A 16,280-nucleotide genomic window follows, 5' to 3' on the forward strand; every position below is an offset into this window, starting at 1 on the left:
ATCAGTATTAGCAATTAAGTTTCTGTCTACAGATTAAGCGATTAATCATCACTAATCTGCAGATGATGGGGACTCGCCACCATGTGTGATCACACACAATATCAAAAATCAATAATTTAATATCTTCGCCCCCTCTTGATTTCTCTGCTATAAGTTTGATTGAGGTTCAGAACCTTTTTACCAATTAAAGGCAGGCTTGCTTTGATACACAGTAAAGGATAAGACAGTCCCAAAATCTTATCAATCAGTGTTGGTAAACATCCTAATCAGTGGCAACCCCAGGTAAACCCTGTGTGTCAAACTCATAAATCTATAGCAGCTTCAATCTGATTTAACAACACTTCACACTGGGCTCATAAGCTCCCCCTCCTCCCACTGGGATTTCATTAAGCGATGGTAGTATATGGAGATGAAAAGATCAAGCTTGCACTTGGGAGTCTGCCAGTTCAACATCCTCCGACTGGCTGGAGAAACAGTGGTGGTGGAGAGGCATTATTATCTGGGTTTATAATACAGCACTGATACCCAAAAGAATGAGAGAACTGCGGATGAGTGCAAGTCACAGCCAAGTGCTGTTGGCAATACACAAGTCCTCCTAATCACAGCAGAGAGCATCTCTTGGGTGTTAAGGCTTTTATACAATGACTGCCAACACATTTGTTGACTTAAGAGTTCTCCCTGCAGTGGTGAACACTCGATGCATAAGAAAAGAAGTCAGGATGATGAGGAAGATTCGTCAGACGACCCTCAACTAAACAGTATGCACATCGCTTTGCAAGTGCTGGAAGAAAATATCACGTGATGTTTTCGGATTCAAGGCTTCAATATCAAGGACAATAAGAGTCAATGGTTTCTCCCAGTGCAGTGTATGTGTTCAATATGAGGGGAATGGATCTCAGGCCAATCAATGCTCAGGGTTTTCAACCTATTCTTAATTTATCTATCTCAATGTGAAAGGTGTGACTAATAAAAACAAGTACAGAGGAAAAAAAAAAAAAAGAGTCCGTCAGTTCTTGTGGCCTGGGATTTGAGTTTCTTCTCCCACCTTGTCACCCAATACACTTTCTACTTCCTCTTATCTTGCAATGTCCCAAACTCCCAAACCTAATCCTGGCTCATTAAAAACAGACTGGCATTGTTTTCATCTGATGATGAAAACGGCCCAACAGAAATAACCAAAATGATTCATTCATGATTCATCGTGGTCCCAAAATACTCATATCATATCGTGTAATATCATGCAATCCAAATTATCTTTAGCTCAAAGTCGGCTTTTGGGTTACTCCTGGTTTTGTTGCTCTGTAACAGTATTGGACTCCCAACTTTTGATACAAATGATAACAGGCCCGTTTTCATTCATGTAGCAACAGCTCCCCCTACCAGAAGGCAAGGATACAGCACCAGCCCTCACTGCACTCCTCTCCTTCAGCAACCACGTCTCATTACACGGCAAAAAGATACTATATGGTTTCAATTTGCAGTTAATATTTGATTAAAAAAAACGATTTGGGATGAACTGATGACATCTTTCTCTTTCTCTCTCTCAGCCAGTGGACTTCGAGACTAAACGGTCGTACACTTTGAAGGTGGAGGGATCCAACCCTCATATTGACCCTCAGTTCCTCGCTTGGGGGCCTTACAAGGACGAGGCCACAATAAAGGTAAGATAATATCTATTTGGGTTAGTGTGAGGATAAGAGCGTGAGTGTTCGTGTTCGATTGTGTGTTTGTGACAGAAATGGAGCACGTATGTGTTTATGAATATCACAGGAGCCATTTAACAATTCAGTGTGTTCCTGTGTCTGTAGGTATCAGTGGAGGATGCAGACGAGCCCCCTGTGTTTATAGCTCCCAGTTACACTTTTGAGGTAGAGGAGAATGCGCCCGAAGGCACCCTGGTGGGACGAGTCCATGCCAAGGACACTGATGCTGCCAATAATCCTGTTAGGTAACACTAACGCAGGAGACACACAAAGTCATTCACCAAGAAGCAGTGGAGGAAATTTGAATTTTCACACTCGTGTAAATTCTCATGGAATATCGCCAAAAAAAACACCTAAAAAAAAAGAAGAAAAAACTTTTCAATAGTTTTCTTTCAGCTACACTAAACAAACAAACTGACTCAAAGAAGCTTTGATTTACTTTCATATTTTCATGGAGAAAACACAGACTGAACACAGAACAGGAAAGCAAAATAGTATTACAAAAGCATAACCAGACATGTTTTATAAAAATCAAGTGAAAACGTTGGGTGTTTCAGCATAGTTTAACTTTCTTATTTTCCATATTAAAGTGATTACACATTAGATTAGAATGTATGTATAGGGAAACTACCGCCAAGATGTAACGTACATTGTATATTCTGTGGAAATTAAATTTTCTATAATTTGCATGTGATCCTTATGTGTAATAGCACTAATGCACATGTGTGTTAATTCTCCTTATTATTAGGTACTTGATCCATCAGTACACAAATTTAGAGAATTTCTTTAGCATCAACTCAGAAGACGGCATGATCACCACGACGAGACCACTGGACCGAGAGGCGCAGGCCTGGCATAATGTGTCGGTGTCTGCCATAGAGATAGGTAAGTATGCAACTCATGCACACAGACATACACCAAAGGTAGAGACGTCTGAAGAGAACTGTGGCAGAATGTTAATCTGTGTGGGCCCTCGTGCTATGAGCTAAGAAAGTGTTCAACTGTGACTCATTTCGGTGTTGCCTTGACGCTCCCACCCATAACGATTGAAAGTGACACACATGGCTATGAGACTGTCAACGCTTATTTACTTATTACTTTATTTTGAACCACTTCAGGAGAACAGTGAAAGATCTACAGCCTGTCTGTATTTGATCTCGACTCTTGCGCAATTTGTGAGATTCAAATGGTGACGAACAGTGGGATGGAGAACGAACTCAAAGATGAACAAACAGATGGAAAAATCCCAGACAGCCACCAGGCTGTACATTTGCTGGCAACCAGAGCAAAAATCTGTCATTCGACAGTGCTGGACACACTCCATGACATCTCATGTAAAAAATTTAAGTGGATTCAAGCTGCTGCCTTTAATTTTTCCCCCCTCTGGGTGGGGCTAAAGTCAGCAGCAGTTAGAACTTGGTAAATATATCATATATCAGTCAGGAGGAATTGTTTGCATGAAGGTCCTTGTCATATTATTTTTGCTGAGTGTATCCAGCTGTTATGTTGTTGTGTTTGGTGTTCACGTGCAGCTTGTCTGCATGACATCTTAAAAACACAAATGTGCTGTGTTTAGTTGGCACTGAAGTAAAATCTGCCCCATCTAAACTCTTTCATTTTGTTCAGTAGATACACAAAAGACGGGTAGGTAGACACAAAAATGTTTCTCTGTTGCAGTGAGAGATGAGTGAACAACTAAAGTTGGGGCCCCACAAAAACTTTTAACTGTCCATCCCTGCCACAAACACTTTGCTAACTACACAGAGAGAGTTTGGGGAGAAAAGAGGGGAATGTCAGTCGACCCACAGGCCCTTAGGAGCTTTCTTTCCCTGGCTTCACCCCCTCGAACCCTGTAGCCAGCGAGCCACAGTGGCCCCACCCTGGTATTCTGTGGTTGAGGCTTGAAGGAGCAGAGCTCCGCGTGGTTTCCCTGTGGCATGCTAGACGCCAGACGGCCAGATGGAAACAGGCTCGCCGCCCACAAAGCGAGGACCACTGCAGGCTACACTAACCGCTTACAGGCCCTGGGAAGCTAAATAAATGCCTCGTAATGACAGGGTAGTGAAACAATCATACTGACTAGAATTGCAAATATGCAGGCCAGTGCAGCATAGAAATAGATTTTTCTTTTTTTCTTTTTTTTACAGAGATGAATGGCTATATAGAAAAATACACTGTTCTCTCCGAGTCTTTCTGAGTTAAAATTCTGGATGAATCAGGAGTTAAGTCTTGCTGCATGTGTCTGTTGTTCAGTTCTGTTCAGACACAGTATTGTCTGCATCACATCATTATTTTTTTTCTTCAATTTAATTTCCAGCAGGCATAACTTGACATTTGTCACTTCTGCATATCAAAACGGTTTTCACAAAACAGTGTGGGAGCGGGCTAACTGAGTGGCACACCGTCTGACTGGATATTTTGATGCCTCACAAAGTCACGCCTGTAATTTTTGCAAATCAAAATAACAAATAGCTGGCTGAGTGGCTGACTGACTGACAGACAGGCAATCTTGCTGAAAAATTATTCACAGTTAGCTTTGTGTTCAGCCAAAGCTAAATATTAAAAGATTAGAATGCAGACAGACAAGCAATCGTACACACTCAAGTACAAATGACATTCTCTATTTAATGACTTTGACACTGCTTTGAAATATTTGTTCTGCTGAATTTGATTGTTTTTTTATATTCTGTGTTTGTGTGTGTCTGTGTGTGTTAATGTGTGTGTGTGGAGGTGGCTACCACCAAGAAGCCAAAGTGCGTGTCAACATCAAAGTGAAAGATGTGAATGACAACCCCCCAGAGTTTGCGACCAACAATGAAGTCCTCATGTGTGAAACTGTGGCACCAGGGAAGGTAACGTCCGCCTGCGTCAGAGTGCCAAACAAACTTAAAACCTGACCCACAAGCAGCTTCCTGATGCATGTTTCTCTGTGTGTGTGTGTGTGTGTGTGTGTGTGTGTGTGCGTGGTTCAGGTCATCGAAACAGTCAGCGCCGTGGACAAAGATGAGATGGCTCACAGACAACACTTCACATTCAGCCTCGCTCCAGAAGTCGCCCACAACAACAACTTCTCCCTCAAAGACAACAGAGGTAGACGACCTTCAAAATATTATTTTCCTTACTTCCATTGGTTTCTTTTCCCCTTTTCATTTCACTCCCTTTCTTTCTGTTTCTAACCTCTTCTCATAGCCGATTTCAGTGTTTCTTCATCTGTGGTCTCCCTCTCTCTCCCCTTCTCGCTGAGATTAGATCAAAGCATAACCAGATGGAGGCTCACACTACCTTGTAGAAAGCAGCAGGTGCTCTGAATCTCTCTCACACACAAATGCACACGTACGTGTCCTGCGGGCTGTATTAATTGCAGTGGGGTCTCTGTCCGTCTGTACATCTATCTTTGGGGGCCAACTGATTGAATTAAGTTTCGTGGGAACTGGGAGAGAGACGAAAGGCGAAAAAATGAGAGGTAGACAAAGAGAGAAAGAGCGGCAATGAGGAGAAAAATGGAGATAGACAGAGCAATGGCAGTGGGAGACTGGGATGGGAATTGTGTTGAAATGCGTTTCGTACAATCAATAGGGAGGGAAATGGGGGATTTGAGGGCCTTGTTGCGCAGTATACTACCCCACCCCCCCACATGCACACACACACACACACACACACAGCTGTCAGGGAGTACCGGTGTTGGCAGGAGGCTGATGGCAACAGATGACAGTGACATCAGCGGCAGAGGGCTGGGGTTTACCTTCACTCTCTTTTCGGGGAAAGAGTTTTAGAAGAGCCTTTTTGGGTTTTTCTTGTCTTTCTTCATCTCATTTTGTTGCTCATGCTCATTTTCTTTCTCTTTTCTTTTGGACTTGAAAGTGAATGTACTGCGTCGTTCTTTGCAGTTACCGATGTTGTATCTTACTCAGACGTGGATGCTTTATGCTTCTTTACAGTGTTCAAGCAATTTATACTGTCATATTAAATTGTGCTCTAAAAAAAAGGGAGCAGGAAGCAGGAGGAGGAGAGAGAAGATGCTGTTGCTGCTAAATGTGCAAAAACATTACAGCTTTTAGGTTATTATTTAGTTATTTTTGTTTTAACACAAGAAACTTTGCCCAAGAATAAATCTCTGTATATTAAATGTAATTCTCTGTTCAGTCAACAATTCTGAACACCAAAAACCATTTTCAGTGCAGTACATGTTTCACTCATGCAGCTCTTTTTAACACAAATGTTAAAGACCCTAACCCTAAAGCAAACTCATCCACATCGTAACGGCAGATTTCCTCCTCAGCTGACGAATGGACCCTCAATTTAAGAGGAATTTACCATCACCAAAGTCACACCTCATTGGCTCTTGTGTGTGTGTGTGTGTGTGTGTGTGTGGACAGTGACAAAGAAAGGAAATATGTATATGAGTTGCTTGGAAAGAAAAAAAAAAGTTAATTGTGTGTGGTTTTGAACATGTATGCTATGATGAAGATTAAATCTTTGTGCGATGTCACCCAATCATCTTCCTGTCTTTCATTCTTTCTGCCTCCCACCACAGACAGCACAGCCAGTATTTATGTGCTCCGAAAAGGATTCAGCCGTCTGACACAGGATGTTTACTACCTTCCCATCGAGATAAACGACAACGGTTTGCCGGCTTTGAGCAGCACCAACACCCTGACCATCAGAGTCTGTTCCTGTGACAGTAAAAACACCATCCTCTCCTGTAATGTCGAGCCCTACGTCCTGCCGGCTGGCCTCAGCACCGGGGCGCTGATAGCTATACTGGCCTGTATTGTCATTCTGCTGGGTGAGAAGCTAACATTTTGCTTTTTGTGATTCGTCAGGATTACTGATTTACAGAAGATTTCCTCATGGGGACATGAAATTCCAATTGTTTGCTCGATGAAAATTGTCTAGCTGTGTGTTTACAGTCCAGCTGTTCACTTCTGCTGATGTTCTGATCAGAAATATCTGAGCTGCTGTTCATCATTTAATTTCATCAGCAGCTTAATTACATTATATGGACAAAGGTATTGGGACAGACCTCTTTATTAATGAATTCAGATAGTATGGTATGGGGCTGTTCTCAGGGGTTGGGTTCAGCCCCTGACTTCCTGTGAAGGGAAATCTTAATGCTTCAGCATTTGGACAATTTGGACAATGCTATGCTTCCAACTTTGTGGCAACAGTTTCTCTTCCAGCATGACTGTTCCCCAGTGCACAAAGCAAAGCTCCATAAAGACATGGTTGGATGAGTTTGGTGTGGAAGAACTTGACTGGCCCACACAGAGCCCTGACCTCAACCCCATCCAACACCTTTGGGATGCACTGGAACGGAGATTGTGAGCCAGGCCTTTTGGTCCAACATCAGTGTGTGACCTCACAAATGCTCCGCTGCATGAATGGGCACAAATTCCCACACTCCAACATGTTGTGGAAAGCCTTCACAGAAGAGTGGAAGCTGTTAGAGCTGCAAAGCTGTCTGTGTGTTTAGAATGTAATGTCATTAAAGTCCCTGTTGGTCATAGTATTGTCCCAATAGTTTTGGCCATATAGTGTATCTTGTATAATAACAGAAACACAGTTTATATTTATTATTGTCAAAAATGTATATTAGCCTCACAGTCGGGGTTTACTCTGAATGACACTTACAGTACAACAAAACTCAGAACCTTTTAGAAGCCTGACATGTTGATCAGTACCTGCAGTTAAAATGGTGTGTGTATATGTGTGTAGCACAATACAATGATGATATTAATTAAACTGTCCAAGGTCTAATTGCACTATCTCCCACAGTGTGTAGTAATTATCTCATGCTCACTTTCCTCCTTTTTCACAGAGATTAAGGCGAGGATCCTTACGTAATCACTACATGCGGAACAGTTTTTGAACTGAGTGTTTGTGTGTTTCTCTTTGGCAGCAATAGTGGTGTTGTTTGTTGCACTGAGGCGTCAGAAGAAGGAGCCTTTGATAGTCTTCGAGGAGGAGGACATCAGGGAGAATATCATCACGTATGACGACGAGGGAGGTGGCGAGGAGGACACGGAGGCTTTCGACATCGCTACGCTGCAGGTATGCAGGGGCAACAAACATCCTTCAGGTTTTGTTGAAGGAAGTAAAAGAAAATAGACAGTAAATTACGGTAAAAAGAAGGGACTGGGTGGACACAGAGTCTTGACTCATCTTCACACAATCTGTATTTGTCAGTTCCTGCTTACTAAATAATTAAAACATAATCTAAATGTATTTAGATTTTATTGCTTTTTATCTCAATATTTCAACATGATTGTACAGAAGCCCCAAGAGATAAGAATGTGTGTGTTTCTCTCTTTACACCCTTATGTCTGTTGAATTTAAAGAATTTGAAATGTGGTCCTCTCTTTCCAACTGTTCAGAACCCAGACGGTGCCAACGGTTTCCTGCCAAGAAAGGACATCAAACCAGAGCTTCAGTATCCCATCAGGCCCGGCACTGGCCGTCCGGCAGCCAACAGCGTTGATGTTGATGACTTCATTAAGACTCGCATTGCAGAGGCCGACAGCGACCCGACTGCACCCCCTTACGACTCCATTCAGATCTACGGATATGAAGGCAGGGGATCTTTGGCTGGGTCGTTGAGTTCCCTCGAGTCTGTCACAACAGAGTCTGATTTGGATTATGACTATCTGCAGAGTTGGGGGCCGAGGTTTAAGAAGCTGGCAGATTTGTACGGGACCAAAGACTGCTCCATTCATGATGGGGAAGATGGTGAAGACTCTTAACAGTGGTCTCACTGAGTGGATTTCTGTTTTACTGATTCCGTGAGGTTTTGTTACCTGAGGGTTAACACTCCTCGATGCCCAATTGTTACCAACCACGACCTGATCAGTTCATGCCAATTTGTCAATGGACGTTAACAGCTCTCCCTCCTGTGGCGCCTCCTTGGTCCTCCAAGATGATTTGTTAATGAACACATAATGAACGCTTGGACTCGAACCGCTCCCAGCTTTTCCCAAGTCTCTCCTTTCCCTCCTATGTCTCTTTCCAGCTCTCTTTCTACAGACTGAGCATCGCAGGGCTGGGAGGTTTGTTATGTCACCAGTTTGTTGGTTTGAAAGAAAATTGTTGGGGGGAAAAAAATGTCGCTGTATGATCAAAATGACTTGTTTATAGCTAACTGTTTAGTTTATTAGAAGTTCTATATACTTTTGTGGACTGGATTCACATACTTCCTTAATGGTTCCTGAGTGGGGTATACTTCCCTTGGTTACTCTCTTCATGGTGTATGTAAAGAACACGTAGAAAGAGAGAAGGATAAAAGGAAATTTAAAGTGAAGGTTAGTATGGGATTCAGCAACTGCCTGATGTTATGAAAGAGAAATAAAAGGTAATGAAAGTGTCTCAGTAGGATCAAACAGTTGAAACAAAACTCTTTTTCAAATTTCTTGTTGTGTGTGCCGAATTCAGCAGGTGCTGTGGTTTAGATAGCGTGAAAGACTCTGGGTTGTTGATACTGCGAAGACGCTTGCAGCATCTTCACAGTATGGTGGCCTTATAATAAATAAACAACAACTCCAGGGGTAAACACAACAAGTGTAACGACAGAGACCGCTAGCTTCAGTAGCCACACACAGACCAGGACTGAGAACCTGTGAAAATGCTACACAAAAACCTTCTTTTTTCCCCTCACACTCCCAAAAAGAGACAGACCCCACATGGATTCAATTTAAAAACTGTGGATGATTCTTTGTTGTCATTCTTCACTGCAGAGAAGACATGAAAAGAGAAGCTGCCCTTCTCCACTCACCCCCCCGTGTCCCCATTCCTCTGATTAGCAATCACCTCCCATACCGAGTCCACCAATGAATGATCACTTCCTCATTCTGAGTCCATCGACGATGATCAATCACAACGAGTAAAAACCTGTGAGCTCTAAAAATCGCCTTAAACTTAATGGACACTCTTGCAACGCAGTGCATTCTCTTTTTTTCTCCTTTTGTTTCTTTTTGTAACTTGAAAAGTATATTCAGAAAGCAGACTATTCTCCATGTTAGGTATGTACAGAGCAGACATGTGCAGACGTGTGATATACCACTTTGAGGATCCATCTTGCACCTCGTGCGCTCACTGAACAGGATGTGCCGTTTCTGCCAGCGTGATAAATGCAGATTGGGAAAGCGTGCATTGTGTTCTTTTCCCCAACACCAGCTATGTTGGCAGCAACATCTGTTGTATCAACACGTGTTGCTTTTTAAACATAAAATGTGCACAATGGAAAAGAACGCGAGGCGTCTCTTCTAAAGCTGCACATACGGAGAGGCTGAAACCAGCACATCCTGTCTGAGTGTGTAGATTCTTGTTCAATCTCTTTTTTAATGTTATTATATTATTATGATTATTATGGTTGGGTTTTTTATGATTATTATTATCATTATTATGACAAGAATTGTTCTTTCTTTGGCTGCAGCTACACAGGAACAAATTCATGTTTAACTCTTTGCAGTTAGGATTCGATGTTCTTATGGGTGTCTGAACACGGAGAGACGACTTACTGACTGCCAAAAGTTAAATATCAGCTTTGGTTTATGCCTGTGTGAACACAACCTCTCACATTTCTTTTCTATTCATTTCTTTTTTTTTCCATTATTTGGCGTTTCTTCGTTCTTTCTCCCTGTTCAAGAGGAAAACTAGCAATCTGTGTTTGTTGCAGTGAGAGAACGCCTCGTTTTTATTCTCTGTCAAGTTTTATGGTACCGATTTGTACAATTTTAAAAGTTCTTATTTTAGTATACATGCAGAATATTCCAGTATTACAACAAAAACATGTTAAGAAGATAAGATTAAAAAAAAAATGTTACAGCATCACACTTATATTTTCTGAACATTGTACTGTTGCTTTACTATGTGCTTCAATCTCCGAAGCGAAAAAAAAACAACTTTGAAATAAATGCTCTTTTTATAAAATGACACTGCGCTGTTTGTGGGAGAAAACTTTGTGTTAGCTTTAGGTGCTTCACATGAGTACAAGTGAATGTGTGAATGCTCACCAAATAAAATATAACTGAGCAAAATGCAGACTGTCACCTACTGACCCAATCAAACACATGAGTTTTACACCACAAGAGGAGCAGAACTGTGGTAGCTAATTAAAATTCTGAGGTCCTTCCTCCTGCTCCACCTCAATTCAAAGGCAAATATTTCTTTTTACTCCACTATTTGATAACTTTAGTTACTTTGCAGATTTAGGTCAATAACACAAAATATAATCAACTAATAAATTCCAATGTAAAAGTATAGAGCTACCCAGCAGATAAACTAGGCTTTATGAAGTCGTTAAACCACCTTTACCAACTTAAACAAGGGACAAACACATCATGCATCCTGACTTGTATTTTACATCTCAATAGTACGTGGAAAAACAACACCTATGTGGCCTTTTGATTCTCTATCAGGCTGTCAGCAGATGAACTTAGTGCTAATAAGCTCAATGATGAAAGGAACATGCTGATGTTCAGTAGATATAATACAGCATACACAAGGGCAACACATGCCGTCTTTCTAGTTTTTGCACTGTATGAGAACCTGAGATACCAGGACAAATTTCTTCAAGAACTGTATTTTATTGTAATTACATTATTATGACTAATTAAGCATCTACAAACACACCTTCGGAGAGACATTTCAGCCTTCAGTCACATCCATCATGAAGAAATGTCACATGGAAACACATGCACACCAAATACACAAACAGACACATACACACACACACACACACACACACACACACACACACACACACACACAGATTTCATTTTCTCGCTCCTTGGGGAGCAACGCTGAGAAAGGTCAGGCTGCACTTTGGATGAACAACAAAAGAGGTGATATAGTGAAAGAGACAGTGAGAAGACACAAAGGAAAGGCGGGAAACCGATGAGCTAGGAGTGAGCGAGGGACACAGAAAAAGAGGAATGGTGCAGCCAAATCATGAAGCCACATACTGAGATTTTAATATTCTTATGTATTCGGACACAAGAATGTGACTAACATTTTTACTGAGCTCACTTTGCACACATCTTTCTCATCAGGGCCCCAGAATATTTCCATTAATGTAAACCTAAAATCAAAATGTTTTTCTTTACTTTGTTATCATCTATAGTTGGAGTTACATGTGAGCATTCTGAGTACTTTTACCTCCAAACTGAACTGAACTGAAGTACAGTACTTCTGTGCATTTCTTTACCAGTCTATTAGCTCCAAAAACCTCCATTAGCCAAACACACTGCAGGACTCTGCTAACAGCTAACTAGCTCCTCTCCTGCTTATTTCAACACGGATTTGTCCACAGGATGACAGGATGCTGTGAGTTTTGCATCTTGCCTGGCCTCAAATCAAAAAACCAGCAGAGTTAAACCAGATCCTCGGCAACCACAGCGTCGAATTAGGGCTATAACTTTCACTCTCACAACAGTGAAAATGTTCAACACAATTTCCCAAAACCCAAGTCTGAGCTGATTGTTTTGTCCAACAGGCAAAAACCCACAGATATTCAGGATACAACACAGAACAATTGAACAACAAATATTTCACTTTTAGCCCTTAAAAATAAATAATACTTAATCATAATAATACTATTTTTAGTGACTAATTAGTCAGATGACTGGAGGTACGGTTTAAAACAGGAAATTGATGTCAAGGGGAGGACAACGGTTGGATGTTTAAAATGTCTGAGTCCAAGTTTGTGACTGATCGTATGACGGGTGCATTTCTACAAAAATAAGGATATAAGGAGCTGAACTTTCCCTCGGCAAACCACACATTCCAACATGGAACAGAGGAGTGAAAGGACGAAAAAGAAGCGAACATTTGTGCCACCTGCTAACTGTGATCCCACTGGGGAAGGAGGAGGGAGGGAGGAGGAGGGAGGAAAGGTGAACTCCTGCACCTGACTGAAGGTTTTGTTTTTTTTATTTGCGTCCCACTGGGAGAGAGACACAACAGACAGAGGGAAATCAAAATCAGAAAAAGAAGGACAAGCAAGCTATCGTGCATGGCAGCTAGAGGTGAGAGAGGGGAAGGAAGGGCTGAGGAGACAGACAGCAGACATGTAAAGGTATGAGTCTGAGATGAGGATTAAAAAGCAGGGAAAGGGATGCAGAGGAAGAAGAGGAGGAGGAGGAGAGGTGAACTTTTGCACCTGTTTATGCAAACAGGTCTTTCCACTTGGGAGGGAGACAGATGCAAAGACAAGGACAACTGAGTTTGGCTGGTTCAACAAGGGAAAAAAAAAAGTTTAATGGCTAATGGGCCAAATGTGATCTTATTAGGGTGTGTAATCAGATATTTTTATAGTTTCAACACACAGTGCGTCATCTTCTTCTCTTCAGTTATGACCACACCGGCTGTACCGTACATACGTGTCTGGTGCAGCCACCAGCACATTTAGAAAAAGCAAAACGCCAAGTAGAACTGGCAGAATAAGTTGATGAAAGAAAAACCTTAGTTGCTATTTATTTATTATAATAGAGTATCATCTAATTATAAATGTAACTTCTTATATGTAATGATTTGCTGCTTTTATAGTCATTTCACACATTTCACAGTCACACACATTTCTTTTACTGAAACGATTAATCATTAATCAATACGTAGCTTAATTAATAATGAAAATAACTGTTAGTGTTAACCCTTCCCGAAGTAGTTACGCTTCGACTCCATGAGTCCCTTGGGAGCCAGTTTCAACTCTGCTGGACAAAACCTCATCAAAGGACACCGAGCGAGTGCGTCCGTGTGGGCATGATGGGTGAGGATGACTGTGTGGGGGTGCGTTGTGAAATCCTCCTGCACTCAGGTTTGTCCTCCTGTGTTTGAGTGCTGATCTGGCAGCAAAGTGGCATCATTAGTATTCATGGTGAACATGTACTGTGTGTTGTTTGGAGTAATCTGCAGCTTACACTCAGGTTTTGGTGCGTCCTGGTGAGAACAAGCTGCAGCTTTGTCTTTATATGGTAATTCCAGTGTGGGTGTTGGTTTGAGTTTGTTTTGTTGTGTAGTTTTTGTCCTCGTTTGCTGAAAACGTGAGATCTTTTCTGGTGCATGGTGTGCGTGAGTGTTAAGACTTGGTGAAGGTGTAGGCAGCAGCCTCATAAGATCCACTCCTTTACTTTGTTATTTAGACTTTGTTTTGATTTTTTTTTTTCCTCTGTCTCTCTCTTACCTCATTTTATTAATCAAGCACAACCGTAACTTCCTGGCTTCTGCCAGGCTGGCCTTTATTCTGGTAACAATGGATTCGTATTAAGTCTCTCACAGCCAGCTTTGTAGCAATACTGACACAGACAATTTTGACACGACACTGTGAGAACTTTGACGTCAGCAGCTTTGGTTCTTCTCACCTTTCACATAAACTGTACAGAAATAAAAATGATCCTGATGAATACAGCTAAAGCCTGACTGTCAATTTCACACGTGTGATGAAAAAGTAACACAGTGACTACATGATAAATCACATCCCCTGGGGAGGAATTATCGCCATTTTGAGTCGAAGCCAAATGCTGTCTGTGTTGTTCAGTCTTTTCCACACAGCAGACCTTATGCAGTTGAGCGCAGTGGGAAGAAATAGCATGACTCAGCAACTTGGGAGAGGGCAGACCGGAAAAAAATACAAGTCATTTGAAGAGGTACTTTTTAGTCTCCCAAATCAGTTTTTGTTTCCCTTGCAATTTCTACATTTAAACTTTCTAGCACAACTTCAGGTCCACATGTGTAGTTTAGGACCTTTAAATCTGGAATGAAACACATTTGATTCATCCTGAGTCACACTTTCTAGTTTAAAACAGAAAGCTGCCATCTCATCCATGTTCATGTTATTTTGTTGTAAAATCACCTGGGTTGTTGTCAGAAGGTTGGTTTTGCTGAGGAAGGATCCTGACTGAGTGAAATAATCCAGAAGCATGTAAGTGGTCGAATCCTCTGAGTGAGAAAGAAAAGGTGCCTCAGAATTCCTGTATTTATCAGAATTCCTTTCAGAATCAGAATAAAGAATCAGAATAATCAGAATATGCTTCCTTTCTTTTCTCCTCTAGCATAGGATACACTGGACCATCGTTGACAACGGAAAAGGAGATGACGGCATCCCACAATCCTTTGTGACTTCTGGTCAACTGTAGTCAGAAGTGTTTAGAAAAAGACAGGACTTTTATGACGACTGGACCCCACAGCTCAAACTGCTGCGAGGAGAGAGGATGAGTTATTTGAATTACCAACTTTAACAGTAGCAGCTGAATGACGTTTTCACTCTTGGTTTGCCTCTCCTTATCTCACTTCTATGGGCTTTATCTTTGTTTCTTTTCACATCAAACCCTTCGCACTTGGCTTTTCACTTCCATCCTTCGTCTCTCTCTATCCATGTCTTGCTGCCTCTTGCTCTTCACTCCTCTATTAAGATAATTACAGTTCATTCTGTGTCAGTGTGTAGGGGGATCCCAGGCTGGCTGAAGCCTGATTAGTTTTTAATCATGAAGTGGCACTTGAGTAAACAGGGAAATATTCTCCCCGTCACTCCAGAGAGGAGAGATGTGTATGTGCTAAATATTTTGTGTACAAACTGGATGCTGGATGGATGTCCTTGGGTGCACTACAAACAGGCAGAAAGACAGTAAGTTAATTAACCAGTCAGGCAGCCAGTCAGTAATGTAGTTATTCATGCAGTTTGCCAGTGAGCTTGTAAGTCGGTTAGATGCATGGGGAATGTGGGGGTTTTTTGGTAGCAGCTGGATGTCCTTGAGCAAACTGCAAACAGAAACACAGCAAGCACTAGCACACGCTGTAAATGTTCTTTTGTGGCATGGAAAGTTGGTGAGTTCGTTAAGAAGTCAGTTACTCCAAAATGAAGCAGGTTAGTGTCTTTGCATGCCAATCAGATTTTTCAGCATGAATCTTAATCCAACAGGCATTTGACAAACAGTAGAATGAGGTGGTCAAGTGTGACACAATCCAAAAACCACAAGATCTCACAATATTATATTTAATATAGCAAAAAATGTCTTTTAAGGTTTGTTATGATCCTGAGCTAAAATGAACACCAGCTTCCTGATTAGACTTTGAACAAACATTCTCTCACATCAACAATAACAAGTTCAAATGTGCACAAGTCAACCGAGCTGTTGTGTGTTGTGCTGTTTGTGTGTTGGTGGGGAGAAGCTGAGGTCCAGTTCAGTTCCACTCCACAAATACTTTGTTTTTAATAATTTTGTTTTTTTTGAAAAATATCACAAAGTTCATTACTAAAGCCGGTTCTGTTTGCTGCATAAATTTGTTGAAGTTGAAAGACAAAACATTGTTGATAATGATGTTGACTGCTGACAGTGTCAGGCATGCCCTCAGGTGGCAATTATTATTATTATTATTATTCACAAGGATCAACACAGCAGCCAGCACTGGTTCAACTACTACAGAAGCTAAACCTCAGCGGTGTGGCACACCTGCTGCATGTCCTGGGGAAACAGGAGGGGGAAAAAAGGGGGTTTTAATGCAATTTCAGAGAAATTGAAGGTTGTGTTGGCAATTAGTTGAGATAAAAGCTTAGCACTGTTTGAAGCCACCAGCTGGACCATTATGTGT

General features: G+C 41.5%; 1 protein-coding gene across 1 annotated transcript in view; it reads left to right on the forward strand.

The window, feature by feature from the left end:
- The window catches only part of cdh11 (cadherin 11, type 2, OB-cadherin (osteoblast)), an 81,676-nt gene extending 71,046 nt beyond the window's left edge, over positions 1–10,630 (forward strand). The window contains exons 9-16 of the mRNA XM_046401307.1: positions 1,548–1,661; positions 1,809–1,948; positions 2,452–2,588; positions 4,434–4,555; positions 4,676–4,793; positions 6,238–6,489; positions 7,603–7,754; positions 8,078–10,630. Of these exons, the coding sequence (XP_046257263.1) occupies positions 1,548–1,661; positions 1,809–1,948; positions 2,452–2,588; positions 4,434–4,555; positions 4,676–4,793; positions 6,238–6,489; positions 7,603–7,754; positions 8,078–8,443 (1,401 nt within the window). The 3' untranslated portion in view covers positions 8,444–10,630. The remainder of the gene's footprint in view (positions 1–1,547; positions 1,662–1,808; positions 1,949–2,451; positions 2,589–4,433; positions 4,556–4,675; positions 4,794–6,237; positions 6,490–7,602; positions 7,755–8,077) is intronic.
- Positions 10,631–16,280: the final 5,650 nt, after the last annotated feature.

The sequence above is a fragment of the Scatophagus argus genome, chromosome 10 (genome assembly GCF_020382885.2).
Source record: "Scatophagus argus isolate fScaArg1 chromosome 10, fScaArg1.pri, whole genome shotgun sequence".
In the NCBI taxonomy this organism is placed as follows: domain Eukaryota; kingdom Metazoa; phylum Chordata; class Actinopteri; family Scatophagidae; genus Scatophagus; species Scatophagus argus.